This window comes from Lynx canadensis, chromosome B4 (genome assembly GCF_007474595.2).
Source record: "Lynx canadensis isolate LIC74 chromosome B4, mLynCan4.pri.v2, whole genome shotgun sequence".
Classification (NCBI taxonomy): domain Eukaryota; kingdom Metazoa; phylum Chordata; class Mammalia; order Carnivora; family Felidae; genus Lynx; species Lynx canadensis.
In genome coordinates, this window is record NC_044309.1 from 83,100,431 (window position 1) to 83,127,765 (window position 27,335).

At 46.2% G+C, this 27,335-nt stretch overlaps 1 protein-coding gene across 24 annotated transcripts in view; it reads right to left on the minus strand.

Moving 5' to 3' along the window:
* Positions 1-811: 811 nt before the first annotated feature.
* The window catches only part of R3HDM2 (R3H domain containing 2), a 161,950-nt gene continuing 135,426 nt past the window's right edge, over positions 812-27,335 (minus strand). For 15 of the 24 annotated variants that reach the window (XM_030322994.1, XM_030322996.1, XM_030323002.1 and 12 more), the window contains 13 exons: positions 23,061-23,293; positions 20,538-20,713; positions 16,066-16,167; positions 13,464-13,706; positions 13,001-13,127; positions 12,581-12,741; positions 11,977-12,131; positions 10,535-10,635; positions 5,185-5,354; positions 4,640-4,787; positions 3,140-3,237; positions 2,682-2,766; positions 812-1,613 (listed from right to left, as the gene is read on the minus strand). In XM_030322994.1, coding sequence (XP_030178854.1) covers positions 1,273-1,613; positions 2,682-2,766; positions 3,140-3,237; positions 4,640-4,787; positions 5,185-5,354; positions 10,535-10,635; positions 11,977-12,131; positions 12,581-12,741; positions 13,001-13,127; positions 13,464-13,706; positions 16,066-16,167; positions 20,538-20,713; positions 23,061-23,293 — 2,140 coding nt within the window. In that variant the 3' untranslated portion in view covers positions 812-1,272. The remainder of the gene's footprint in view (positions 1,614-2,681; positions 2,767-3,139; positions 3,238-4,639; positions 4,788-5,184; positions 5,355-10,534; positions 10,636-11,976; positions 12,132-12,580; positions 12,742-13,000; positions 13,128-13,463; positions 13,707-16,065; positions 16,168-20,537; positions 20,714-23,060; positions 23,294-27,335) is intronic. The other 9 variants (XM_030323011.1, XM_030323014.1, XM_030323012.1 and 6 more) reach the window with 2 other exon arrangements.

Genomic DNA, 27,335 nt, shown 5'->3' on the forward strand with positions numbered 1-27,335 from the left:
AAGTTCAAATGATGTAGCTTTTATATAAGAACATCCGCTTCTGTTTGTCATAGAACCCAATCCTCTAGCTTTCATATTATAAAAGGCCCAAGTCCTCCATCCCTGAAGAGTTTTCAGAAGATCGGATGCTGGATACATATCCAGATTGTTGAGGCCACCATCTCAACCTGGTTCTGGATCTCACTCACCCTCCACAGCTCAGCCAGGAGGGCCCGAAATGAGTATCACAGAATTAACATAGTGGAAGGAACCTCAGAGATAAGCAAGTTAGTTCAAGTCTCCTATTTTACTAATAAAGAGTCAGACAGAGGTCAGGAGTTGCAAATGGATGTGCTTGATGAAACCACACTTAGTGGCAGAGTTGGGAGAGCCCAGAACAAAGGTCCCATTAGAGATCCAGCCATCTATCAGAATCACCATGTACAAGGAGGAGGATGGGATGCAGGGAATAGTGTTAGGAAGGTATGTGTGCATATGTTAAAGAAAACATGAAATTTCTCCGACAAGCTGTGGGGCTGTACCTACCTAGGACCTCCGACCCCCACCCACACCGGGTCAGCAACAGAGAAACAGGGACTGACGTCCAGTGACAGATTTTTTTTTTTATATTTAAAAACAAAATCAACCTCCCCCCAAATAACCCCCCAAACAAACAAAAAATCAGATTAAATAAAATTTACAGTGAATATACCCAGCAAACATCTGTATGTGCAATTAAATACTGTCTGTTACTGCGGCACGAACCTCAAACAAACAATATACAAGTGTTCTGGGAGGTGGGGGAGGCCCAAGTTTTAACTCTTTGGGGTTTGGGGAGACAAGATGGGGGAAGTGAGAGAAAGGGGAAATCAATTTTGCTTTTCTTAATTCTGTCCATATAAATATATTCATAAAGACCAGAAATGAAAAGGGAGCTTGGGATGGTAGAGGAGATCGAATAGGGGAGCATGGGACCCTCCCAATTCTACCTGACCAAAAAATATGAAAAAAATTAATTTCATGGTGGGAGAAGAGATAAAAAATGACAGAAGAGGATGGGAAGGAGAGGGCAGCAAGGGGGGCCAACCAGGGAAAAAGAAGGGATCCATGGCAGGGGAGCGAGGAGTCCAGTGCCAGTGTGAGTGTCTGTTTCCATCTTCATCCCCACTGTCTTAGGCTCCAGTTCAGTGTCTGTCACCTTTCTTTCTGCCTCTGTCCGTAGTCTGTCAGGATCCCTCGACCCCCTCCGCCCTGCCCCCACCCCTACTGTGCCGGTCCCTTCCCCTCCTCCGTTTATTGGGAGCTGGCTCGCTCCAGGATCCTCAGGTCATAGTTCTTTTTGGCCACTCGAAGTTTGAAGCGACTCACGGAGTTGTTGAGGCGAAGGGAGGCATTCTGGGCAGCCAGGGGGCTGGGAAACACAGCCACGATGGTGTACAAGGCAGCGAGGTCCGCGTGGCGGCCATTCTCAGCAGTCCCACCGTTGTCCCCCCCGCCCCCGCCAGGCAGCCCCTGAGCATCCTTGAGCCACTGGATCTTGGCGCCAGACATGGCAAGCTGAGTGAAGAGTTTGTCCGCCTCAGTCCGAGTGATGCCCTCAGGGAGATCTGTCACCTCCAGCACCCGGCCCAGGACTGGAAGGGGAGGAGAGAGGACATGGTTGTGAGAGGTGACAGTACAGAGGACTGGAGAGCAGCCAGCAGAGAAGCAGGCAGCTGATCCAAGTCTATAGATGACATCCTCAAAGCCTGGCTTTGCCCACTTAACCCATTCCTCCTTCCCCAAATCAAGCCAACACCCCACCATCTAGGCAACTAGGAGAAACAAAGAAACCTTTTTCTTCTCTTGGACCAGAGATGTAGGCAAGAAGAAACTGGGGATCAGAATCCTAGACTTCAGATCTGGAGACCTACACTTCAGTTCTTCCACAAAGTCCGTAACCCAAGCTGAAATATATCGCATAGTCCCCCTCACAGAGGCTGGCCCAAAGAGATCCCTCTTTCTTATCATCTAGGGAAGTCCATTTCCCTTCCTTTCCTAAATAAGCAAACCACTCTGAATAGGGGTAATCGGGTGGGTGCCTGGGTGGCTCAGTCAGTTAAGCACCCGACTCTTGATTTAGGCTCAGGTCATGATCTCACAGTTCGTGAGATCAAGCCCTGTATCAGACTCTGCAATAACAGCATGGAGCCTGCTTGGGATTTTCTCTCTTCCTCTCTCTCTGACCCTCCCCAGCTCGAGCACACACACGTGTATGCTCTCTCAAAATAAATAAATAAACGTTAAAAAAAAAATAGGGGTAATCTGAGAGACCTTGTATGCCTAGTGTGGAAGGCCTGCAAGGGGGCTACTCCCCCATTCTCTTGTCAAACTTCTCCTTAAAAAGGCCTAGGACTACAAGGTAGATATCCTAGATTAGGGTCAGGACCACTCCCACAAGACTCTCTGTTAATAGGCTCAGCACCGTTGACCATTGTTGTTATTCTCAGTTTTTACCATCACCTTTCCAAGCACCTGAAATGGCTTGGTAAGGAAGACTGAGGGAGATACTTCAATTCCCCAGTTTCTCCCTGCTCTTGAGTACCAAAGAGTCCTATTTCTACCCCCTACCCTAAGCTGGTTTTTCCCACTGGTCCTGGGCTGGTGATGCAGGCTGAAGGGGTGAGCACCTTCTCTTGGGGATTCAGTGTCTTGTCACTCACCAACGTCTGTTGTCCCCAGGTCAGTGGAGGCAGATTTGAGTGCTTGTCTCTTGCTCCGGTTTCCATGCTTCAATCCACTCTGTCCCTTCAACATTCAAAAGACAACTCTCATCCCAGGTAAACAATACTGACTGCCTTGCATTCTAATGTCTGTCTGAGAGATTAAGGAGCAGTACCCAACCCTGAGAACTCGCCCCACCAGGCAGGCGACTGGCCAGAGTGGCCACTGAGAAACAAAGAGTCCCTCCTCCTTAGCATTGGGGATGGGTGGAAAGACTGAGTGTGGGAGAGGGGTAAGGCATCCCCACTTTGTCCATTCTCACTGTGCTATGTCCCCTGTCCACCCCGTTGGTTGAGGTGGATGGCACAGAGATGGGGCCATCCTGGATGGATCCTCCTGGGTGGGGTGGGGTGGGGAGGGCTCTGACGGTCCTCAGGCTGACGGTGGACACCCTCACCTGATGTACCGTGTACGTCGACTGGCCATGGAGCAAGGGAGGGCAGATGGACAGATTGTACTGTAATGGCTGGCCCAAGAGGGAGTAGCGCCCATCACCTAGGGAGGAAGAGCAGATGGTTTTCTGGGAGTTAGAACTTCATGGTATGACTTTTAGGAAACTTTAGAGGGCTTTGGAGATAGATGGCAACAATGCATGCTATTCTTACTTCTTCTATGATAAGAGTGCCCATGTGACTGACTGAAGAGTTGTCTCTCTGCCTAAACTGCTTGGCCCTCAGCTGTGTATCTCATGCAAATGGGGCTTTTAGGTTCCTTTATTCTTAAAGAAGGGCTCTGTCCACTGCAGACAAAAGGCCCAGGAGAAAATCTATAGACCCTTATGAATATGTTTCTTTCATTTCTTTCTTCCTTCCTTCCTTCCTCTCTCCCTCTCTCCCTCCCTTCCTTTCTCCCTCCCTCCCTTCCTTTCTCCCTCCCTGCCTCCCTCCCTCCCTTTCTTTCTTTCTCTTTTTCTTTCTTTCTCTTAGGTAATTTCTATGCCGCAAATGGGGCTTGAACTCACGACCTTGAGATCAAGAGTCGCACGCTCTACCGTCTCAGCCAGCCAGGTACCCCTAATTTCTTATACAGATTATCCTACCCAAACCCAGGGCTCAAGTTTTGGATTCGCACTGCGTGGCAATATAGTGTAGTGGATAAGATTACAGGCTTGGTGTCAAACTGTCTAGGTTCAAATCCTGGCTCTGTTACTGGAAATGATAGGTTGGGTATGTTTTCATCTCATTAGTGTTGCTGAGTAGGCTAAATGAATATAGGACACACAAAGCACTTCCAGTAATGCTTCATATATATCCAGTACCATAGTGTTACCTATTTGTGTTGATAAATGTTAGATTTCAGAGCACTTTAAAGTTTTTAAATCATACTCCCATCTGATTTTTATACTGCTTGTGACAGCCAAGGCAGAAACGGGTAAGATTATTTCCATTCTATGTGTGATTAACCCCATTTTATAGATTAGGAAATTGAGGTCTGGTTCCAAGTTTAAGTAACACGCTCAACATCACAAACCTAGTTAGTAGTAGAACTAGAACTCAAACCCAAGTCTTTTTAACCCAACTCCAGTGTTCTCTCTTCTAAAACCATACTGTTTCTGACACAGCCCCACAGTCCTAGTCCTTAGGCTCAGTACCAATGTTTTAAAGTCTTTGGTTCATTAGAAAGTTCTGTGAGTTTCTTTTCCCAGCTCATAGTCACCCACCTACCTTACTTGGTAGTAAATACTAAATATGTAAAGGAGGTCTGCAGTAAGCTGACTATGGGCAGCACTAAAGAGGGGCAGGGTCTAAACAGGGATGTTAAAGGAAGAGTTGGCTCCCAGAGTTGGATGACCAGGTGCACTGTTTTCCTGCCTGTTGCTACCATCTGGATGTCCTCACTTGGGAATGGGCTGTGAAGGGTGAATTTGGCAGCAGCCAGCTCTAGTCTCACCCCTTACCCTGTGCTGGACCCCCAGGCCGGGGGAACTGTGTGAGGACAGGAAGGGGACTGAGTCCTGTGCAGACATTGCTGAGGCTGGTGACAGGAGAGGGTGCTGGAGACTGGGTAGGAGATGTGACAGGGCTGCTGCTCATTTGTGTGTTGGCCTGTAGGAGAGAGGAGCACACATTATATACACACCAAACATCCTCTGGATATACCTATGGCTTAAAATTCACCTCACTCAGAAAGCGTCTCTTGCAGAACTCTGCCAAAGCCCGGCTGCTCCTTTCAACAGCCCCCTTCGTCCCTAATTAATACCTATTATTTTAATATCCACCTTTGACACAGTGCTTTAAGCATTGTCTTAGCATTTTCAAGTATGTCTCCCTTAGCTCTTAGGCTCCTTGAAAGAAGAGGCTCTCCTCTCTTTCTTATGACTCTCCCAGAAGAGCACCCAGGGACAGACATGTACAAGAGGCTGCTCAGTCAATGGCAAAGATTATTCCCGGAGAAGAATGCGGTCATCTCCTTGCCAAGACAACACTGGTTTGTAGGACTCACCTGGGGGCTGCTGTCAGGATTGTACAGGTCTCCAGGCTTCTGCCCACGCTGGTCCATGCTGTAATATTTACAGTGACTCCACTGGACCATGGATGGGTTCTGGGGGGGCTGGGGTCCATTAGGGACGTTCAGCTGCATGACCACCACGCCTGGTCCAGAAGGTGACACTCCTGAGTGGCAGGAAGAAAGGGGCTAGTTGTGAATTCAAACTATATTGTGACCTTCCAAGTAACCCTGAGTGTGAAAGCCAGTAAACAAATCTACCCACTTTGCCTCAGGGTCACTTAAAATGTGTCTTGCCAGGAATCTGAGATAGTTGCTAATTTAGTTTCTGACTCCCTTCTCCCTGAACCAGTGAAGTCTGAGTAGAAGAGACCTGAGTCCCAGATGCCAATGCTCTCCTGGCCTTCACCCGGTGAGGGGTACTTTGGTATGCTTGGCAGAAAACTACTCCATTCTGTCAAAGTTGGGTATTACCAAATGTCCAGGTCAGGTTGCTCAAATGTCTGGGCATGGTACAGGTCCCAGTCTGGGGCCTGGGCCAGGGCTGCAGGCACGTGCAGGTTTTCTGGTAATGGCTGAAGATAGGTCAGTGATCTCTGGTTGCTCTGGAGAAGATGAGTGCACATAGCTTCACTAAGTCAGGCCAGGAAGCACTTCTTGGGCAAGGGTGAGTGAATTAGGAATGGCATGGAGCTGTAGGTCATATTCAGTAAATGACGAACAATTCAAGGTGCGGAGGCACAGCGGTTATGCAGGAGAAGCGGGAGATGAGATTGTTTATGCATTCACTCAACATTTATTGAATATTTACTGTGTGCCAGGTCCTATGCTGGGCACTGGGTGTACAACAAACAAAAGTGGTCCTTGCCCTTAATGGAATGGACAGTCTATCAGGGAGTCAGATAGTAAGCAAACAGCTGGCGTCCAAGTTTGAAGCACGTTCTAGTAAGGGTCTTTATCATGTAGGTGTTAGGAACAGAACTTCAGAGAGCTAACTCAAGTGGCCAGCTGTACAGTGGCTTAAGGGAGGGAGGGGCCAGCAGCAGGACGAAGAGTTAGAAAGCTACTGAAAAATAGCGAGGAGGTCCTGAATTAGACCAGTGGCTGCAAGGAAGAGAGGGAGGGTCAGACCCTCCGAAGCTTTTGCTGACAGGTTCAGGTGACTGACTGGATGTGATCCTGAAGTTTTAGCACAGACAACCAGGGGTAGCCTTACCCTCTGCTGGAGAAGCAAAGAGCTCAGTGTGGAAGAACATGAAGTCCTGAATCTTGCTCATGGTGAAAAGCAAGGTAAGGGATCAGGGAGAAGCAGTTTGAATGACAGTCCCTGCTGGGAGGGATGGGCAGGAGTTCTGCTTCCCCACAGGGGATTGTGCAGACTGAGAGTTTGCTCTTGACCTCTCAGGCTCTATGTGTGTTGAGGGACAGGTTGAGTTCATGTGTGTGCGGCGGTAGAGAAATGGGACTGGAGGCTGCCAGCTTGAAAACCTGCTGCAGTGCTGCCGTTTTCATGCCTCGGTGCTCTTAGGCTGCCACTGCTGCCGCCGTCACGTTGCTTCCTGTGACGGGAAATGTTGCAGCCTCTGCCCTGGGCACCAGTCATGCTGGGAACTGAGCACGTGTGCTTTTCTCGGGTAGCATCGGTCAAAGGGAAGGAAAAGAAGCGGTGGGAGGCCTGAGAGCAGCTCAGGAGACGCAGCATCTGTTGAACCCTATTCTCCAGTCAATTTGTGGCCCCCCACCCTCTGGGGTTCATCTAATCAGAGAGCACAAATACTCAGAGCGACAGGCTCGCCTCTCCCCATCCTCTGCCACAGGGGACAGGGTATTCATCAGCGTGGCTTGTAGGAGGGCCACCAGAAAATCGAATAGCTGTGGAGTGTCATGCATTTAACAACTCCCCCCGTACTGTAGTTGCTCTGGGCATTTTTTTCCCCATCCTAAGAGCCCCACCTGCTCCAACATCCTCTACCAACAAAATTGCAATTGACCTTATTCAAACACCTCATTGCTACCTGAGGGGGCCAACACAAAAATAATCACATCTGCAGCTTTCTAGAAGGCGGCTCATAATCTGAGCCTAGTGCCTCAGGCCAGGAAAGGGTGGGGGACATGTGAGTGTGCAGGGTGTGGGCATAGGCAAGGCGGAAGATCTTTCTAATACCAACACGTAGCCATAAGGAGCTATTAGAGGGCTCAAGGGGAGGGGGAAAGAGAACAAAGCCCTCATATATTTTCTCTGATCCCAACAAAAACAAAGGCAGGGTTCTCGGTCGGTGGCAGCCTTGGTCCTCCCCACACTGAGTCCTCCCCCGCTGGCCTGAAGCATTGTTCCTTCACTCAGCCGGGACGCAGAGCACTACGCTGATGAGCTGATTTTTATGCTTCTCTTCCTCAAGCCAAAAGCAGGTGGCATCCGTTACAGCTGAACTGTCGCTACTTTTTAAATGGATGTGACAATAAAAAAAGAGAAAGAAAAAGAAAGGAAGAAAGAAAAAAAGAGAGAAAACCACCCTATTGCCCAGTGACAACACTTCCAGATAATCAGGGGAGGGCTGAAGTGGGAAGGGGGAGAAGGGGGTTGAATAAGGAAATCAATTTCAGCCTGAAAGCTCTGAAAGGAGAGGGGACGTGTGAATGGCTTTTTAAGTGGCATCATTAAACCTGGGCAGAAAGGTCGATTGGGCAGAGCAAACCGCATAAATACAAACAGATGACATTTATGTCTGGCAGAATTGGTTTTTGTTTAGTTGTTATGGTTTTTTTTTAATCACTGAGGTAGAAGACTCATAAGACTTCTTTCTTTTGCCACCAAGAATCAAATCTATGGAAAGGAATGTCCAGAGAAATAATATCCACAGGCATCTTTCCCATATTACAGGATAGAATCCAACAATATCTTGGTTTTTTCCCCCTCTTTTGGTGAAGGGGAGGAATATCTTCAGGGAGTGGGAGAGAAAGGAGTTAGTCCCAGCTTTGGAAACCCCTCAGCTACAAAATGAGCCAGTAAGTATGTGAGAGGCTATTTCTGTATATACCTCACTCTGGCCATGGTGCTGTGTCACTGTGAGTTGGGAGTCTGTGTGTGTACATCATTGCCATTTCATGTCTGTGTGCATCTCCTGCAGACAAGCACCTCTGTAGAAACCTCAAGGGACCTGCGGACCATCATTTTAGTAGGAAGAAAAGTGTTTCCTGGGGTTATAATGCTATCCAATATCATAGTGGAAGAATTAAGGTCCAGGCCTGGGGGTAAACTGGGCAACCACAAAAATGTATTAATAAACCAGAACAGTTGTTCCAAGAACAGCCAATCTTAATCCCTGCCTTTATTTTTGGAAAAGTGACCATGTTGCTACATGGGAGAAAGGCGGGTGACTGTCCTTTGAAGGTGACATAGCAGCCCTTGTGGGCTATGCTGGCCTTCTATCTTCCTAGTAAGAGGTAAACTGGAAAGGAAGGAAGAAGCAGCACTTGTTTCTTTTCTTCCACCTCCTCTTATATTTCCATGAGTAGAGACTGAAGACTTTTAAAATCGATGATGTGGTGTGTATATGGGTTTCTTAGGTGACATGGATGGAACAGGAGGGGGGCGGTCCCATCATCTAGGAAGAGTACAAAGGATCAGAGAAGTCTCAAATCAATTAATCAGGATAGTTTGGAAGAAAGGACATATAACAGGAACTTCCAAAGTAAGGAAACTAGATGATGAAGAGGGCTTCCTCCATTTCTATTGATCTGGGAAGAGTCCAGATGATCTCCTTCCAATCCCAGCCCAGACCTCTGGTGCTGCCAATTTTCAGAACAACAGCTGTTCCGGTTTGCTTAACCTAGCACTAAGTCCAGAGCAGGTAGTGAAAAATTCTTCTCACTTGGTTTGTTTCAGATTCCAAGACCTTGTATCTGAAGATGAAGAGACACAACCACAGAGACCCAATACATATACTGATATACCACGAAGGATTCACATAAAAATGCACATACAAGTATAACTATTTGCACATACACACACTTGTTTTAACAAACAAGAGAAAATGCCCTGCAGTAGTAAGCACCACCAGAGGCTACAGCGGTTCTTGGAGCTGATTTCTACAATTTCCATATCCTGCTGGGAATTTCAAGGTCAAGTGCCCCCGGTGGACACTTAGGAGAAACAGCTACAGACCAGGAATGTAATAAAGGGTAAAGGCTGTTGAATTTAAAACCTCTCAGCCTGTGAGAAAGCCACGTTTGGTCTGGATGAAGGCAGAAGTCACTGCTCCTTGAAGGTAAGAAGAATTGATCCTGTCTTATGAGCAAGATTAATTCTGGAATTCACTCCACAGCATCTAACTAAGAGTGCGAAAACTCTTATGTGAAAATCTTATTTCTAAAATGGGAAAAACCGTCAAAATGCTTCCCTCTCACCAGAAGAGGGCACTCTGATATCCCACAACAGAGCAGAATGGGGATGGTTGGAGGCTACATTAAGATCTCCTCCCCACTAGAACCCCTGAAGCTGCTTTAACTGCAGGGTAATGCTGTGTCAGGGTTGGGTAAAAGGGAAACAAACAAGGGTAGCTGTACTTGGTCTGCTGGGAGAGTCCTTGGCAGAGGCAGAAAGAGACAGCCTGCATGGCATAAGCCTACTCACCTGATAGCTGTCCCTTCAAAGAAGGCCTTTAGCTATTTAACATGATATTCATTTATTTCCCACTGGAGGGAAAGGAATAGAGTACAGAGACCTGTTGAAAGTGTGATATTGAGGATGCAGCATGGAAGGCAAAAGACCCTAGTTCAAGGTCTACGACTGTGACCTCAGGCAAGTCATTTATCCTCTTTGAGTCTTAAATTTCCTCTTCACAAGGTTCTGGTGAGAATTAAAATGACACAATGTATGTGAGCACAAATGAAAAGCAGCTAAACAAATCTAAGATAGGACTTAAAAAGCATTTTATCAGCTTCCTCACACTCACAACCAAAAAGTAAAGCTGTCTATAGGAAGAGTGAGTGCAGGAGACAGAGGTAAGCACTTTGTGTCTCAAAGGCATGTGAGTGGTGAGTGTAATGCTGGTTTCGGAGGGAAGGAAAAAAAGAAGAAAGAAAAAAAAACCCCACAAGGAACCCAATAAAGTATGTGGCTTCCCAGGGATAGGATGGGGCAACCAACCTCATCTCTCACGAGGTCAACTTTAGCACTCCTGGAAAAACACCAGTCAGGACTCTGGTCTTTTCTTGTGATGGTGTTATAGCTGGGGACAGAGCCAATCCAGGAACTCTCCCACCCTTCCCAGCTCTAGAGCACAAGTCTTTCAGCAGCGTTTGCTCTTGCCAATACCCAAGACCCTCTAATTCTTTATCCTCTTACCTGAGTACTGCTGTGGCATCTGTGGTGGACTGCAGGGAGAGGGAGACTGAGGCATCTGGTACTGCTCAGAGCCGGGAGGCTGCAGAAACCCTACAGAAGGGCTGGGGGATGAAGAGAGTAGGGTTAAAGTGGCGGAGGGAGGAACACAGCTCCTGGCAACCAGCTGCTGCTTCCCAGGCCTCCCCTGTGGGAAGCAGAGGCAGCTTCCAGCCATTCCCAGACCAATTTGCCATGCAATTTCTAAAATCACTCATCAGTTCAAAGTTAATTATATATATTTGTACTTGATCATCTTTCAATTAGGAAGCTGCTAATCAGTGCTACAGATGGAATGTTAGTGACACATGCTCTTCCCAACAGTGTGGAAACACCAGACATATCCACGTGCACACATGCGCACGCGCGCGCGCACACACACACACACACACACACACACACATTCTGAGAAACACGAAGTACCAAAAACAGACACACAGTGCTAGAGAGGGATGGGCAAAAAAGAACTAAGGAGATGTGTGATTTCGGATGTTTACATAACAGCAGAGTTACCTAAAGAGAAGTGGGGAAAAACCCTCACAAACTCAAGATAAGGTGGAGACATACATACAAAAAGTAGTGAACATATACACTGAGAGAAATACACAGAAATACATATAGGCCCAGACTTGACTTCTAGTCCCAGCTCTACTTCTAACTAGCTGGTTGACTTTGAGTAAGTTTCTTAACCTCCCTGGCTGGAATTTCCTCATTTGTAAAAGAAGGGAGAAAAGGAAAACAAGAGGAGTGGATTAAATATTTCTAAGGTGTCTTCTACCTCTAAAATCCTATCAGGTATGACCTATACTAAGATATATATAAATAGATACACCATCTGAGATTCATCCATGGATATAGAGTTATGTAGAAAAATTTACATATATATACTCCAATTTGCATCTTTTAATTTTTTTTTTTTTTTATTTTGAGAGAGAGACAATGTGCACATGCAGGGGAGGGGCAGAGAGAGAGGGGCAGGGGGAGAGAGCAGGCTATGCACTGTCAGCGCACAGCCCCACTCGAGGCTTGATCTCACGAACCATGAAATCCTGACCTCAGCCGAGATCAAGAGTCAGCTGGGCTCAACCGACTGAGCCACCAAGATGCCCCCAAATTGCTTCTTTTAATGATGAGCAATCTCTATCGTATAGTTCTAAATCCCACTGATTAGAAAAAACAAAAAATGGGGGAGATGATGAAGCCTCTGTCTTTGAAGCAGGAATTTTTTTCTGCTGATGAGCTCTTATTCACATGTCAAATCAAAAATGAGACAAGGAGAATGAATTTCCTCATATTCTACCTGCTTTAGGGCACACTGGAATCTCTACCCTTGCCCTTCTTTCTTAGGTCGTGGAAATAGCTGCTGGTCTATGGCAGATGGGCCCTGACTCGCTTGGAGTCCTCACCTAGTACCGTTCTGCTGAGCCGGTGGGATCATGCTGTAGTACACTGGTACGCCCCCTGCTGGGAGTGCCCCTTGCACAGATTGGCTCGCAGGGACCAGCATGGGCTGCTGGAAAGGCGGCTGGACCACATTCTGCGAGTCATTACCCACTGGGACCTGGATAGAGATGAGAAGAGAATGACCACTTGTACTCCTAATGAGTTCATCCAGACAATGGCCAAATAAGTCATCACTAGACTAGGACACTAACTTCCTTCCCTACCTTTCGAGACTCCTCCTACTCACCTCATCTGCCTAAAGAAAATACATACAGAGCTATCTCCCTTTAGGCATCTGATGCAGAGAAAGGAGCCTGATTTCCTTTAGATCTTACTTTTCTGGGCCATATACTCATCTGCATGGCTGTATAAAGACCAAACAATTTAAGTAAAGACTCTTCTCAGAATCTTTGGGCTTTCTCTCAGAGGAAAAACACCTACAAATTCTAAGGGGAAAGTGAACAGTATTTTAGTGTTGGGGTTGTCACACTGGCTAACGTGGGAGACTGTCTTCCTTTTCCTCATCCCAAGGACTGGGTGATCTTTGCCAGTACAGAATGTACCCACTTGGTAAGAAGGCAGTGGAGTGTACTGAACCACCAGGCCTTGCATCTGGCCCCCCATGCTGCTCCTCTGGTTGCTGAGCAGGCCCTGGTTCTGTGGCTGCTGGACCCCAATCATGCCTTGGTAAGCCGCCTGCTGCTGGTTAGGCATCATGGGCTGTAAACCTAGGGACGGGCAAGACACAGAAGACATTAGCTTAGCATGGTCTCAACAATGTTTAGGAGGTCGCATTCTCTCAGTAATTTCCCTTCTCCTGTCTATTTTACCTTTTCTTTTTCTGAAGATCCTGGGTTCCTTCTGGGACTAATCATTCCTGCTGTTCTTTTTTTTTTTTTTTTTTTAAAACAAGGAAGGTACTACTCTCTTTCCCAGTCTCTGCCCTTCCCCTATTCACTGCCTTCTTACACCAGCAGTTCCTCTTACCAGGCTGCTGGGATGGCTGAGGCAGCTGTTGACCACGTTGGGGGCTGTAGGCCACCGGGTGAGAGAGAGGTCGATATTGCTGGTTGGAGTTAGGATACTGTCCAGGGGGATAGTAAGAAACCTGGATCTATGGTGAGAGGAAACAGATATGTGAGAGGGGCCCTTACATTCAGCCCCAACATCCCAACTATGAAATACATCAGGGTAAATAGCCAGAAATCTGTAGAGATATTTGGACCTACAATTGCAGAATTCATATACCAGTATGAAACAGAACTGGAAGGATTTATGTTATAGAGAAAGACGACCTTCCGACTAGAAAGACAACTCTCAAATGCAAGGTGAGGTAATGGAAGTGGGGATAGGTACGTCCTCAGCTCTGTCTAAACTAGAGGAAGAAAGAAGGATCGTAATCGTGGACAAACTCAATTAGTGATTTTAGCTGGGAGCCCATGCTGCTCACCTGTTGAGGGGGCTGCATGTAGCCCTGGGGCGGCAGGACTTGCTGAGTAGGAGGCGCATGGCTAGAGGGGGAATAGTTGGATGTGGGGAGGGGCTGTCCTGTAGAAGCCATGATGAAGCTAGTCTGCTGAGGGTGCTGGGAGATAAGCTGGGGCTGGAACAGAGCTGAGGATGGGTCAGCTGCTTCAGTAGAACCTTGACGGCTAAGGCTCATTTGTCCAAAGGGGTTGCTGAGGTCATCTGCCTGTTGAGAGAGCAAGGGAGACTCAAGGACTGAGGTCATATCAAGCCCCAAGTCTTTGGCTTCAACACAAAAACAGACAGACAGACAGCTATAGCAACCCCCTCTACAGCCTTCCTTCCTTACACCAATTTGGGACACTCCTGCCTCCATGCCCTAGGAGGCGCTTTTTAGCCCTAAGCTTCTGTCATGTGGTGTTTTAAATTGCTATGAACTGGGGGTGCCCGGCTGGCCCAGTCGGTGAAACGTGCAACTTTTGATCTTGGGGTTGTGAGCTCAAGCCCAACATAGGGTGGAGAGATTACTTAAAAATAAAATCTTAAAAAAAATTGCTATGAACTGAACAGCTGTGTAAAGCCCAACTCCAGAACCGGACTCCTTACCACATAACAATGGCCACGGTGACTCTGATCTTTATTAGAATTGGTCCTAGAGAGATGGGAGCAACAATACAACTTTCTATATATATATATATATATATATATATATATATATATATATATAGAAAAAAACAGGACAAACTAATGGGTTAACAAGAAAAAGATTGTAAGTCCTTCTTTTCCGGTCTTCCAGTCTCCAACCATACAAAAGGCCCTATATTGCCATAAATCCTGTTTTTATAATAAAGGACCTAGATAAGTAACACCTCGAATGGATTAGGGATGGTTAGGTTCTCGTGGCTCCCCAGCTTTGCCTATGCAGCGAAAGGACTGGTGGGCTCCCCCTCCTGCTGCTTATCTCCTTACTCCCTCCTCTTGAGGTCATTTCCACCTCTGTTCGCTGACACTTGCCTAGAGTTCTCCTGCCCTTCAGGAACTACTTCCAATTCTCACCTCTGAAAGGAGGCCAGGCTGAGTGGCCAAGGTGAAGGGCAAGGAGGCTGACAGGCTAGTCTGTAATTGCCTCCTCGCTCAGCCTTCTTCTCTAAGCAGCAAGAGGGATGGTGTTCTGCCTCTCACTTGTATGATGATAGGTTAGAATTTGTTAGCTTCCTCGTTCCTTCTGCTTCCCGGACAGTAGTTGACACACACACACACGCACACACACACGCAGAGCAGGACTTCTTTTGAAAGAGGAACTAGTAGAAAGAAAAGGCAATGCTTTCCCGTGGTTTCACTTAATTTTCAGGAATCTGATCTTCAAGTTAGCTGTTCTGCTACCTTAGTGAGCAGGAATAGATGATAAGAGGACTGGATTGCAGATAATTTTGAGGTCTACATTCCAAAACTTTTCAGAATGGAGATATAGGCGGAAGGAAAGGGGATTCTAGTGAAAAATTAGAAGGGTGTGGGGTGCCTGGGAGGCTCAGTTGATTGAGCAGTTGACTTTTGGTTTCAGCTCAGGTCATGATCTCACAGTTCATGATTTCAAGCCCTGCATCAGGCTCTGTGCTGACACAGTGCACAGCCTGCTTGGGATTCTCTGTCTCCCTCTTTCTTGGCCCTTCTCCCACTCGCTCTTGATCTCTCTCTCAAAATAAATAAATAAACATTTAAAAAACCAAAAACCAGACAGGTGTGGTTAACACAAAATTAAAAATAATCAGGGCTCTGATAACCATGATAAAAGTTATCAACTATGGGGCGGGCACCTGGGTGGTTCAGTCGGTTAAACACAGAGGACTCTTGATTTCGGCTCAGGTCATGATCGCAAGGTCATGGGACTGCGCCCCAAGTCAGGCTCCTCGCAGAGCATGGAGCCTGCTTGGGATTCTCTCTCTCTGCCCCTCCCCTGCTCATACTTTCTTTCTCTCTCAAAATAAACAAACATTAAAAAAAAAAGATGTTAAGTTAAAAAAAAAGTTATCAACTATGAGGTGGATCAGGTCTTCATAGGATTTGTAGCTAGGGTACAAACAATTTAAACAGCATGTGCTATGCCGCGGAAATGGAGTTGTTTTTTTTTTTTAATATAAAATAACACAGTAACATAGGGGAACATTTTAAGTTTGGACCGATGATACCAAACAAATCTGCAGTTGTGTTTTTACCTTCAAAGGAAATGACAGAAAACCATCCTATATGGGATAAACTGGGTTCTTCAGACATATCCAGGGAGGAGGAGGGATGAAAGATGCACACAGTAGAAAGACAAGGAGCCCAGGTTAGAGCAATATCCAATTCTGTACCTCTCCCGAGACTCAGGGGAACCAGCGCTCCTCTCTTACATTTAGGCATCTTTTGATGCCACAAGTGCTGGGATGAGGCCACCAGAATGGAACATAGCTCACCCTATGCTGGCCCTTTGCTCAAGAAGATATGCCTTTTAACATGGCCCTCCAAAAAGTACAGCTGCTTTGTCCCAGACGGACCCACAGACATACCACACATGGACACGACAAAAAGGGGAAAGGAGTTTATACCATGTTGTACTGCTGGGGCGGAGAGACTGGCAGAAGGACTTGGGGACAGGAGCCTGGAGAGAACTGAACAGGCTGCGGAGAGGGCTGCAGAGCTGGGACTGGCTGTGGACCAGCAGAGAGGCATGTGGAACAGGGAAGAGAAAAGGGAAGTGCAGGGAGAGGCAGGGGGAGGGAGGGCAGAGGTGGGGAGGGAAAGGGGAGGAACAACAAGGTTAATCATAAAAAAATGTCACATGAAGAGCAAGGCTGCTGAGCAGACTGGAGACCAAGCCCAGGACAGCCTGTGGCTTTCGCATCCGCATCGGCGACAGATACGCAATCTCTCCTATCAGGAGAGGCCTGCTGCAGTGCGCACTCCACCCATTAGCTACTCAGAACTCTGCAGTCGTTGAGAGCAATCTTAGGACTCTCAGAGCCGGTGTGTCTGCTGCCTGATTCCAAACACGGCTTTTCCCAAAGCATTTTTTCTGAACATACGATCCCTGGGGAGCATGACCATAACCCTCCTTGAATGCCCACTTGAGAAGGGATTCCTGCTTTTGTAGGAGGGGTCATCCAAGGTCTGGCTCAGCTTTCCCGGCCACAGTCCTGATTTCACACCACAGCTCTCCTGGAGGAAGAGCTCATTCACAAGGATCGTCTCCCTCCCAAGGGTACAGAAGGAAGTAAGAGCCAGTTTATGCCCAGTTCCAGCTACTTCCTCCTGCTCCATGATTGTTCTGTGCTCCTCCAGGCTGTGAGGGCAGTATGAAAAATGCCCCCATAAGCAAACAGGGAGGGATGTGGAATAAAATATAAATAGCCTTGCTTTAGATTTTGTTCCTTTAGTCCCTTCACTAGCCTCAAGCAGGAGGATTTGTTTATCAGGAACATGATGTGTTCTAAACCAACTAATGGGGAGTTATTTTTTTTCTATCTTCTTCCCCTCCAGCCATTTCAATCACTTCTCCTGGAGAATCGGTTCTCTAGCTGTAGCCCCTGGTGGTAGATGAGGTGGGAGAAAAGGAGAGAGGCTACGAAGAGAGGGGGAAATAACATTTTATACGTTGTCTCATTTACATACATATCTCATTACAGACTCACAGTAATCCACAGGGAGACAGGATCGCTTGTATTTGCAGTTAAGGTAGTAAGGCTCAGAGAAATTCAGTCACACGTCCAGGATCACACATCTAATGTGGCAGAGCTGGGATGGGAACCTAGTTCTGCCTGACATATTCTTCCCACTCCACTGTCAACAGTAGGGAGCGGGTGAAGGAAGAAGTTAAACAGATTTACACATTGTTTTGTTTGTATGATTCTCCTCCCTCCTTCCAAATTTAGAGTATTAAGAGGTATCAGGGACCAAGGTGTCAATATCGTCTTTTGCCATATACTTCCGGGAGACTCTTTCATAGAGGGGACTAGCAGTTCTGGAGGCAGAGTCCGGGAATTAGAAGACCTCCAAAACAGAGAAAGCTCCTGATACCTAGAGTTTGTTGAAAATAAAATGTAAGTCATCTTGGTTAAGAAAAAGCTCCTGAGAATCCCCTGTGAGACTGGGGGAGACATTACCGCAGCCTTGATAGACTCCCAGCTCTCCTGGCATGCCATGTTCTGTGAGCCAGTGGCATTTCAAATGTAACTGCTGGCCAAGCTGCTCAGCATGAGCTCCTTGTGCTGGTAGCTTTTAAACACGTGTTCTATTACCCTGATCCTCTCCTTTCTCTTGGGGAAGGGTCTACTATGCTTCAGATCTTACATCCTTTGGGGGAGAAGGGGTAGCCATAGGTACAGCTGCCTGTTTTCCTCACATTTCTTACACATTTGAGTAAAAAGTAAAGAGGGAAGAAATGATGCTCCTCTCATAGGCCTCTTTTGACTGAAGAAGAGTAGTGGTAAAAGTATGTGTCTCAGTGCTATTTTTAGGTTCTTCCACCACTACCCTCAGCGACAGTTCTCAGACAGTCTCAAACACCAGGGCTAGGGAGCTTCCGAAATACCACGAGGAAGCCAAAGACTGGCCATGAGGGATATGACTGCCACCTGCTGGTGAATTCTGGGCTAGATCGCTGGCTCTGGGCTGCCTAACTTGATTCCCAGAGGACTCCTCCTTTTCAAGTGGTCCACTCTACCTTAGGTAAACACAGCAAAAGGTAGCCACTGGCCCTTTAATTCTCAACCTCACCCCTTGGTTTTACATAGGGAGGTCTGCTCGGACAGCCTGCCAGGAAGGGAAAGTTTAACATAGTTTCTAGCACTGTCCCCAGGCCTTGGAACACAGAGCTTTTCTTGCTATTTCTCCGAAAGGAAAACCTTTAGAGTCAGCACGGTGGCATGTATGTGTGTGTGGTTCCTTCCTTCATCCCTGCACTGTTGCAAACCATTTGTGAAACTAAACAATAAATATGCTGGGGCTCAGCACCTTGAGACTGGAGAGCCACCAGTCCTGAGAGGGAAAAAGAGAAAAAAACAAAGAAAGAAAAAGACAATAGGAAGAAGAAGGCATAGAGAGAGAGGGGGGAAAGTGGAGAGGAAAAAAAAGGAGGTATAAACAGTGGGGTGGCGGAGGTGCCTGGGTGGCTCAGTCCGTTAAGCGTCCAACTTTGGCTCAGGTCATGATCTCACAGTTTGTGGGTTCGAGCCCCGCGTCGGGCTCTGTGCTGACAACTCAGAGCCTGTATCCTGTTTTGGATTCTGTGTCTCCCTCTCTCTCTGCCCCTCCCCCACTCTCTCTCTCTCAAAAGTAAATAAACATTAAAAAAATAAATAAATAGTGGGGTGGTGGTAGTATATTAGTCACCATCATTAAGTGCTTCAGGGACACCAAAACTTAAGCAGGAAAAGATCTTTTAGTTTGGAGTTTGTGATCACAGTTAACCTTAAGAATGGATTTCTGAGGAAACAGAGATCTCCAATCTACAAGGCCTAACCTAGTACCATACCTCCTGCAGGAGATCAGTCAATATCAATGACTGACTCACAGAACCTCATGATCCAGAAGCAGGGCCAGAATCTGAGTAAAAGTTTGGGATTTAGGGCCAGACACCTAGACATTCTAACATTTTTTCAGTCCCAAATGGTTATTCTAGTGATCTCTTTATTCCTTTCCCACTCTTGTCTGTTTCTAGATATGGATGGAAGTAGGAGGCAGATGAAGACTAAGACGGAGAAAAGGGAGGAAGACTGTATTAAAATACACACATTTTAGAAAACTCAAACACTGGGACCTTAGAAAACTGAGGCACACACAGAAACACAGTAGGAGATACCCAGAGAGAGAGAGGTGTACCCATTTATAGGTCTGAATGAAGACACAAACGGAATGCACACACTTGTGCCACACCTCTGTACAGAGTGAGGTAAGCTGACATGAATGAGACTTAATGAGATAGATGGTGATCAAGCAAGAACAAAAGTCAGAACTCTAGAGAAACTGACTTAGGGGCCAAGATAAAGGCCTGGAATGATCTGCATGTGGGTTACATTAAGACACAAAGCAGGGTTTCCTAGATGATTACAATATCAGAATGGGGTAATACGGGGCCATCCTGGGCTCTTTGCAGTCTACTGATAGTTTCCAGTTCCTGGGGTGTTAATGCTTGTGATTTGCTTCTTTTACCTATGGAAGAGATAGAGCTGATGCCAAGCTGAACTGACTAAGCCCAGAGGCGAGGGAGCCTGGGAGGTGCAATGAGAAGAACTGTAGCAGTAGAGTGCAGACATACGGGCTTTCTGACTGGCAGAGACCACCGCCAGACATACCCCAGGATACGGGATGGACTCCACTCATGAGCAGCTCTGCTCAGAGTATCAGGGAGACCTGAACCTACAACACTGATGTCCCAGTTTAGAATAGGCTCGGATTCTGATGCTGAAGACTTGTGTGATCTCTGCAGAAAGGAAACTTCACGCAAACCCTACTTGATATTAATATCTACCAGTCCAGCAACAGAAGGAGAAAGAGCTCTTTCGTGGCATGGGAAACAAAGACAACTTTGGGGGGGATTGTGCCTTATGGCATATGTATGGAAGGGGTCTTGAGTAGATTTCCTTTTTTCAAACCCCAATCCATAAATATGTGTTTGCGGGTCAACAGTCACATGAATACATCCAGCTGGTTATGGTGAGAGCCATGATTTTTTTCAAGCTCCATATATGGATGCAGTGAACAAAATCGCCTTGCTAATTACACAGGATGTAGAGGGAAATGGGCTACAGCAGAAATGTGGAATGGGGTAAAAGATCCCACTGGCAATTCTCAGGAAGAAAAGGAAGAAACAGAAGGCAAAAAGCTCCCAGGCTGACTCTAAGAGCACTTTGGCCAAACCCTTACCTTACTCTTCTCTCCCCACAACTAACAAATAAGAAACGGGGGAGCGAGTGGCAGGTCTCCAACAACAGATCTTTCCTGCCACCCACAGCACAACAGACATGACTGTACTTCCAGAGCTTGCTTGAATCAGAGCGGAGGGGCTCTGCTGGTGACTCACCTGTGAGATCATGTGATTATTCAAGGGTGGCTGTTGCTGAGGCGTGGGTGGGAGCGCAGGAAGTTGCTGCGGCTGTGGCTGTGGCGGCTGCTGCTGGGCAGTACAAGGGAGAAGGCCCCGGACAGACTGGGATGAGGTGACCTGGTTGCACACTTCTGGGGCACCTAGCGCCAAACCTAAGGCAAAGAGGAGACCCACCAAGAGTTGTAAGCACCAGCCGTGAACATGCCACCCTTGGACATGTAGGGTGCTACTCCTGCTCTGCTGTTTCTCTTCACTTCCCTTCTGTCCATTCCCCCACTATCTTGGGAAGATCCGTGAATGAGCACAGATATGAATGAGCAGCTGCCCTGCTGATGGGAGTCCTCATCTTAGCAGGTGTCTGTTCCCCGGGAACAGTAAACACCGCACCCGTCGATACTGGATTTTGGAATTGAACAAAACGTGAGGCTGACAAGCTGCCTCCGCTGAAGTACCGAGAACCTGTCCAACATGACCAGACAGCTGAGAACATGACTATCTGCTTCCTGGGAAGGTATAGATTCCCAGTCCTGTAAGAGACCTGGCTTCTCTTGGATTTCTCCTCAACTTGCAGCATTTCACAGGAGTTGCTGAGAAGGCAATCTGGCCTTTCCAAGCACTTGCCTATACACACACATACGCACAACCGTCACCCAACTATTCTTCCCACTTCCAGGCTCTTCAAGTCATGCACGCATTCACACAAAATACTTCTACTAAGTATCTGCTATGTGCTAGGCATTGTATAATGAGCTGAGGACTCAAAGGTGAAGAGAACACAGTCCTTTCCCTTAAGCAGCACAGGATCTTCCGAAAGGAGATGGACATTCACACAGCAATTACGATCTGATAAGGATAAGGGATGCATCAGTGATATGAACAAAGTTGTACGGAAGCAAAGATGAGAAAGCAGTAACTCACTTAAACAGGAAGTGGGAGGAGAAATGGATTTGCAGGATGAATAGAAGGCTTGTTAGACCAAGGAGGGATGAAGCTAATATCATATTCAAGAAATGGCTGGAGGGCCAGAGGAGGAAGGATATCTGGGAGTAAAACTGAGATGGCAAACGGGTCAGGAAGCAACGCTACATTAAGTCATTCGGATTTTATTATGCCAGGAATGCAGAAACATGAATGTTAATTTTAAGAGACGACTGACACGATTAGATCTGTGTTTTAGACTAGTAAACCGGTTCTAAAAGGGCTAAGGGTGGAGCAGGGAAACTAGCTTGGGGGCTAGCGTCATACCTAAATAAAAGAAGATAAAGGCCTGGATAAAGGCAGAGGCAGTGGGGTTAGAGAGGAGGTAACAGAGAAGGCCATCAGAGACCTAACAGAGGCAGAATCTTCACCACTACTGATGTCTTCTGAGGACAAAACCTACAGAACTTCTGGGATGAGATGCAAGGATTCTTCAGAGATGGGAGGAGGGTGAAATGGAGGCCCACTGGGTATAAAGAGCTAAATACCCCCTGCTAAGAAAGAGTACAATAGGAATAAATGGAGGAGGTTACATTGCACATCAGGAGAGCTGAAGGGTGGTTACAGGGCTGGCATGTGGAACATATGCTCCTCCTCAGTGACTGGGCTCCAGGGAAGCAGCCACAGCATCTCTTGCAGTTGTGGCCTATCGGTTGCTACCAATTAATTACAAACAGCTCAACTCCAAAGGTTCCTTCTGCTCAACCAACCCTCTTTATAATCTCAGAGGCCACAGAATGAAAGCAGTATCATTCTCATCTTAGCATATAACTTGAACTTGGGCTGACAGGGATGTCCAACCTTGGTCAGAAATAAGATAAAATAATCTAATCGCAACCTTTTATTTATTTATTTTTCCAATTAGGAAAGAAGGTTTGAAAGAAAATCGGAGAGAGGAATCAAAAAACAGGGGATCCAAGAAATCAAATTTCTCCTCATCTGGCTATGTTAGCTTTCCAGGACACTATACTGTGAGAAATGTTTTGTTAGAAGTAAATATCAGTGATTTTTTTTTTAATTTTTTAAGTTTATTTATTTTTGAGACAGAGAGAGACAGAGCATGAACGGGGGAGGGTCAGAGAGAGAGGGAGACACAGAATCGGAAGCAGGCTCCAGGCTCTGAGCTGTCAGCACAGAGCCCGACACGGGGCTTGAGCTCACGAACCGTGAGATCATGACCTGAGCAGAAGTCAGACGCTTAACCGACTGAGCCACCCAGGCGCCCCTCAGTGATTTCTTTTTAAACATTTATTTATTTTTGAAAGACAGAGAGAGACAGAGTGTGAGTGGGGTAGGAGGAGACAGAGAGGGGAACACAGAATCCGAAGCAGGCTCCAGGCTCTGAGTTGTCAGCACAGAGCCCGATGCGGGGCTTGAACCCATGAACCGTGAAATCATGACCTGAGCCGAAGTCAGATGCTTAACTGACTGAGCCACCCAGTGCTCCAAACATCAATGATGTTTTAGAGGAGACAAGCAAGAAATGATGAGCATGACACTGAAGGACAGAAGCTGTAGTACCTGGCCTGGAGATCCTTCCTGCACTGCCACCTTTACTGCTCCCGATGCTGTCCCCTCGGGTGAGGATAGAGATTCCACTGAAGCTGCTGGCTTTGGTGACAGGGGGCCGCATGCTCCGGACAGAGCCGTCAGAGTCTGTGCTGCTCCAAGGCCGTGGCTCCAGGGATTTGAGTTCGCTGTCTGTGCTGCTTTGGCGGCTGCTTGAGGTTCGGCTCAGCCCCTCACGGTTCCCCCTGCAGAGACCACAGTGGTCAGAGCACCCCCCACCTACCACTTCGGCAGAAGGGCTAGGAGAGAGTTCATTTCTATTCCTTCGATAACAAAGAAGGGGTGAGGGTTGGGAGGAGGATGGACACTGATTTCTTGTTAGTTGGCTGGCCAACCAAGACTTGCTGGGAGCAGACAGAACAAGATCCAGTACAGTAACAAAGAGCACAGGGGCAAATCTGGAAGACAGTGCGCTGGCAGCTAATTCAATATGAGACCAGAGGTGGATGGGAAACCATATACATGATGCTGAGATTGGCTGCGGTCTCTTCCCCTGCCCCCGCAGGGATCCCACACATGCAGGAGATAGTGGGGAGCAGAGGGGTACCACCTCCTTCTAGGAGTTCTTAAGACAAAAGGACTCCTAGAAGCTACTATTGCTAGAAGGCAGGGGTAGCCAATGACATGGATAAATATAACAGGTCTTCCACATAACATGTGTCAAAGCCAGCAGAGGTACCACTTTTCCAGGGGTGGGAAGAGGACTATATTCATTAACGGGTCACTCTGGAAAACTCAATCTGATAGTCTAAAATTGACCCAACCTGTTTTGTGGCAATTCTGTGATGGTATCTACAAACTACTGGTTCCAGGGTCTCTAAGGGCTAAAGTCAAGTAAATCAAGTAAAGATCAAGTAAATATGCCCTTGGGACCCAGGATGGCAAGCAGCAGGGGGCTAACTGTGCCCACCTGCCACCATATTAATAACCCTATTGCCCCAGGCAAGACACAAGGCTATTGAGAAGAGGGACTCCTCCTCTCTTATTTTTCTCAGGAAGCATCAGGGTTATCCTGATGCTGTAATCACTGCCTAGGATCATAAACAGTTGTCCTCAAGACAGATGGGGTTGACCTAAAAACCCTAAGTCTTACTGAGCCCTTACTGCTTCTTAATAAGCAACCAAGAACCAGGAATTTTCCTTTCATATCTCCCACCCCCAGTAAGTTCTGAACTAAAGAAACCAAAGGCAACAATTACAAAGGTTTTGGTATATATACTGGGGAGCAGGTGAGCAAAAATCATAGTAGCTTGGGTTCCCTCCTTTGCACTACCATCCCACCTAAAGCAAATACAAACGCCATCCAATCCCCTTAGTTTCAAAGACACGAGGCTCAGAGTTATTCTCATTTAAAAAAAAAGGTGTTTTCTTATGAGGGTAATATTAAAGAAAATACCTTTCTTTATTAGAATACCTGCTCCAAAGGTACTGTAGGGAAAATGGGCAAAAATAAAGACTAGGGTCACTATTTTAAGTTTTGGTCAAGGCAATCATGGTGGGCTAAGAACAAACACACTGGCACAGCTGGCTAGGGACATGCTAATTCTTCTCCGAATCCCAAGTGGATATATATATATATATATATGTATATATATATATATATATATATATATATATATATATATATATATATATATATAAAACCTCAGTGCTTCTCTCTATGTAAGAGTAGAGAACTGGAAAATATCCCTGTCTCCCTAAAACTTTATCCCTTTGTCTTGGGAATGTCAAAAGTAGAATGGGAAACAAGAAAGAAACATAAATCAGGGGCTCTCCAGGAACAAAACCAGACCTGAAGTGAGAGCCAATAGCTCTGACTCAATGGACAAAGGCAAGCCTACTGAGAGGACTCAATAAAGATGTGTCTGTTTATGGGGCAGCGAATACAGCAATGGCAATGGGTGAGATTAGAACTTGAATTTTACAAGACAAGTCCTAATGGACTTTTACACCTAAATCAAACACAGCACTATCTTTTAGGACAATTCTCCCATTAACTTTCTCTTTCTACTAGAGGTAAACAGTGAATGAGTCAACTTTAAACCAAACACCCTGGGAAGCTTGAGCCAAAGTGGCAGCACTTCTGTACTCATCCAGTTCCCCCAAGACGATGATGGCCAAGTGTTCGAAATGTGGCTAGTCTGATGGTCTAGCCAGGGTTCGTACACTACACCCCCAAGAGTTAGGGAATCTGAGTTGTGTATTGGCCAGGAAAGAGATCAGTTTTTCTTCTCTACAACTAAACCATGTCTTTCCACTTCACTAAACATAAGGCAACTAGGGAAAACTCCCAGACTCAGTTCTAAGCCCTGGATTGGGCTATGTGTGTGTGTTGGAGAGATGGGGGTACAGGACAGAGAGCATTCACACTTCATACTCCTGTAAAATCAAAGCTGACCTAGCTTTCATGAGTAGATTTATGATGGTGAAAAGTTCAGTTTATCAGGTCTGAAGAGTGGGTAGGGAGGCCTGTGTTAAGAGGTGACAGTAAATGTCAGTAATGGCTTATTTATCAAATGGAATAGAATCTTCCAAAGAACTAGGAAGTTGCCCTAGTTATTGCCAAAGTGGATGATGGAATGTGGTATATCAGTATTTGTGTCACACACTTGGGAAGAAAGGTATAAAGCAGTTAGAGAAGACCAGCTTCTCATCACTAGAATTCTGGACTAGTACCCAAATAGAAGATACCCCCTTCAGAGTCCATGGAATTGCATATTAGATGACCTAGATCTTTAACCAACACATAGTATGGAAAGCAGCAGCTTACAAGGAGATATGGATAGGACAGGGTTATACCTGCTCACTAGATCCTTGGAGCTATTATCAGCACAGTCTGATGTAGTTCAATGCTCCACAGCACTGATAAGGGCATCGTTCTTAGCAGTGAATCTGAATTAGGGTTCCAAATGGAACACTACTCAGAGAGGAAGGGGTGATATTTGTAGAGAGCTGGTATGGTGTGGTGAAATAACACTGGACAAAGAGTCCCAGTTTTGCCACTAATAGCCACATAAACTTAGGTTAGCTACTTAATTTCTCTGCTTTTGTTTTCTTTCTTCCGTGTAAACCAGCTTACCAAATCAGGACACTGAGAAATCTGAATCAGATACAGTATACTTTGGCAACCATAAAGCCCTGTGCATTAGCATGTGCAAAGAAGTTCGCTTAAAACTCCTGTTTATTACAGATATTCTGGGATGATTCATGACCTTGAAGTATACAATATGGAACAGGAATTTATTTATTTTTTTTGGGGGGGGGATCTATTTTGACCACCATGAACAATGCAGAGCCTTTACTGCCTAAGGGCTTTCCGATGGACCTCAGGGTGGGATGGTCTAGGAAAAAGAGTTCAGAGATATGGGAAAGGAGATAACGCCCCCCTTCAAAGAATGAGAAATCTTGTGATCCAAATTTCTATGTGGTCTGACTAACTTTAGAAAGGACAGGGGGGAAGGGACAATTGAAGTGCTGGGAATGAGAGCTCTGACTAATCTCAGTTCCCATCAAGCTTAGGATTCAAAAAGAAAGAAGCCCTTTGGAATGGGTTAGACCTGAAGCCTAGTATTGAATACTCAAGTTTTCTCTACTCTATAGTTGTCCTGTTGGTAAAATGGGAAGAATATACTTAAAATCAGTTGGTACCAGATAGGGTCCTAATGAAGTGCTTCTCTCATCACCACATTGTGTGATCCTCTAGAGTAGGACTGAGAGACTAAAATGAAAGGGAGATTCTCATGACTGCTTTGTGGAAAATGGGAGAATATTAGGCCTGAAGAAGTTAATATAGCAGCTTTCACCAATGTTAACAGCAAATCATGGGCAGTCATATAAAAAAGATATGCTCTAAGTCCATTCTAAGGAAGAGAAGTCTTTTCTGAGGTCATCTTACACATTATGTTGTCCCAAAGAGAAAACTGCATAGACAGAGATGTTTGTATGTGTTTTTATATGTGTGTATGTGTGTGTGTTCTATTCTTTCTTAAAGACATAAAACATTCCCTACACTGGGTCAGGGATAAGCTCTTTACACCTTTCATAGCAGAAAACGTAGCCAGAAGATACCCATTCTTTTACCTTAATATAAATACACGTTGAAATCCTCCCCAAATGCCCAATTCCAGCAACTTCTGGAAATGAGCAGTTCCTATCCCAGACACACCTATTTGGTCCCCTTCACCACCTATCCACGACTTAAAATGAGATCAGCAACAACAAAAATAA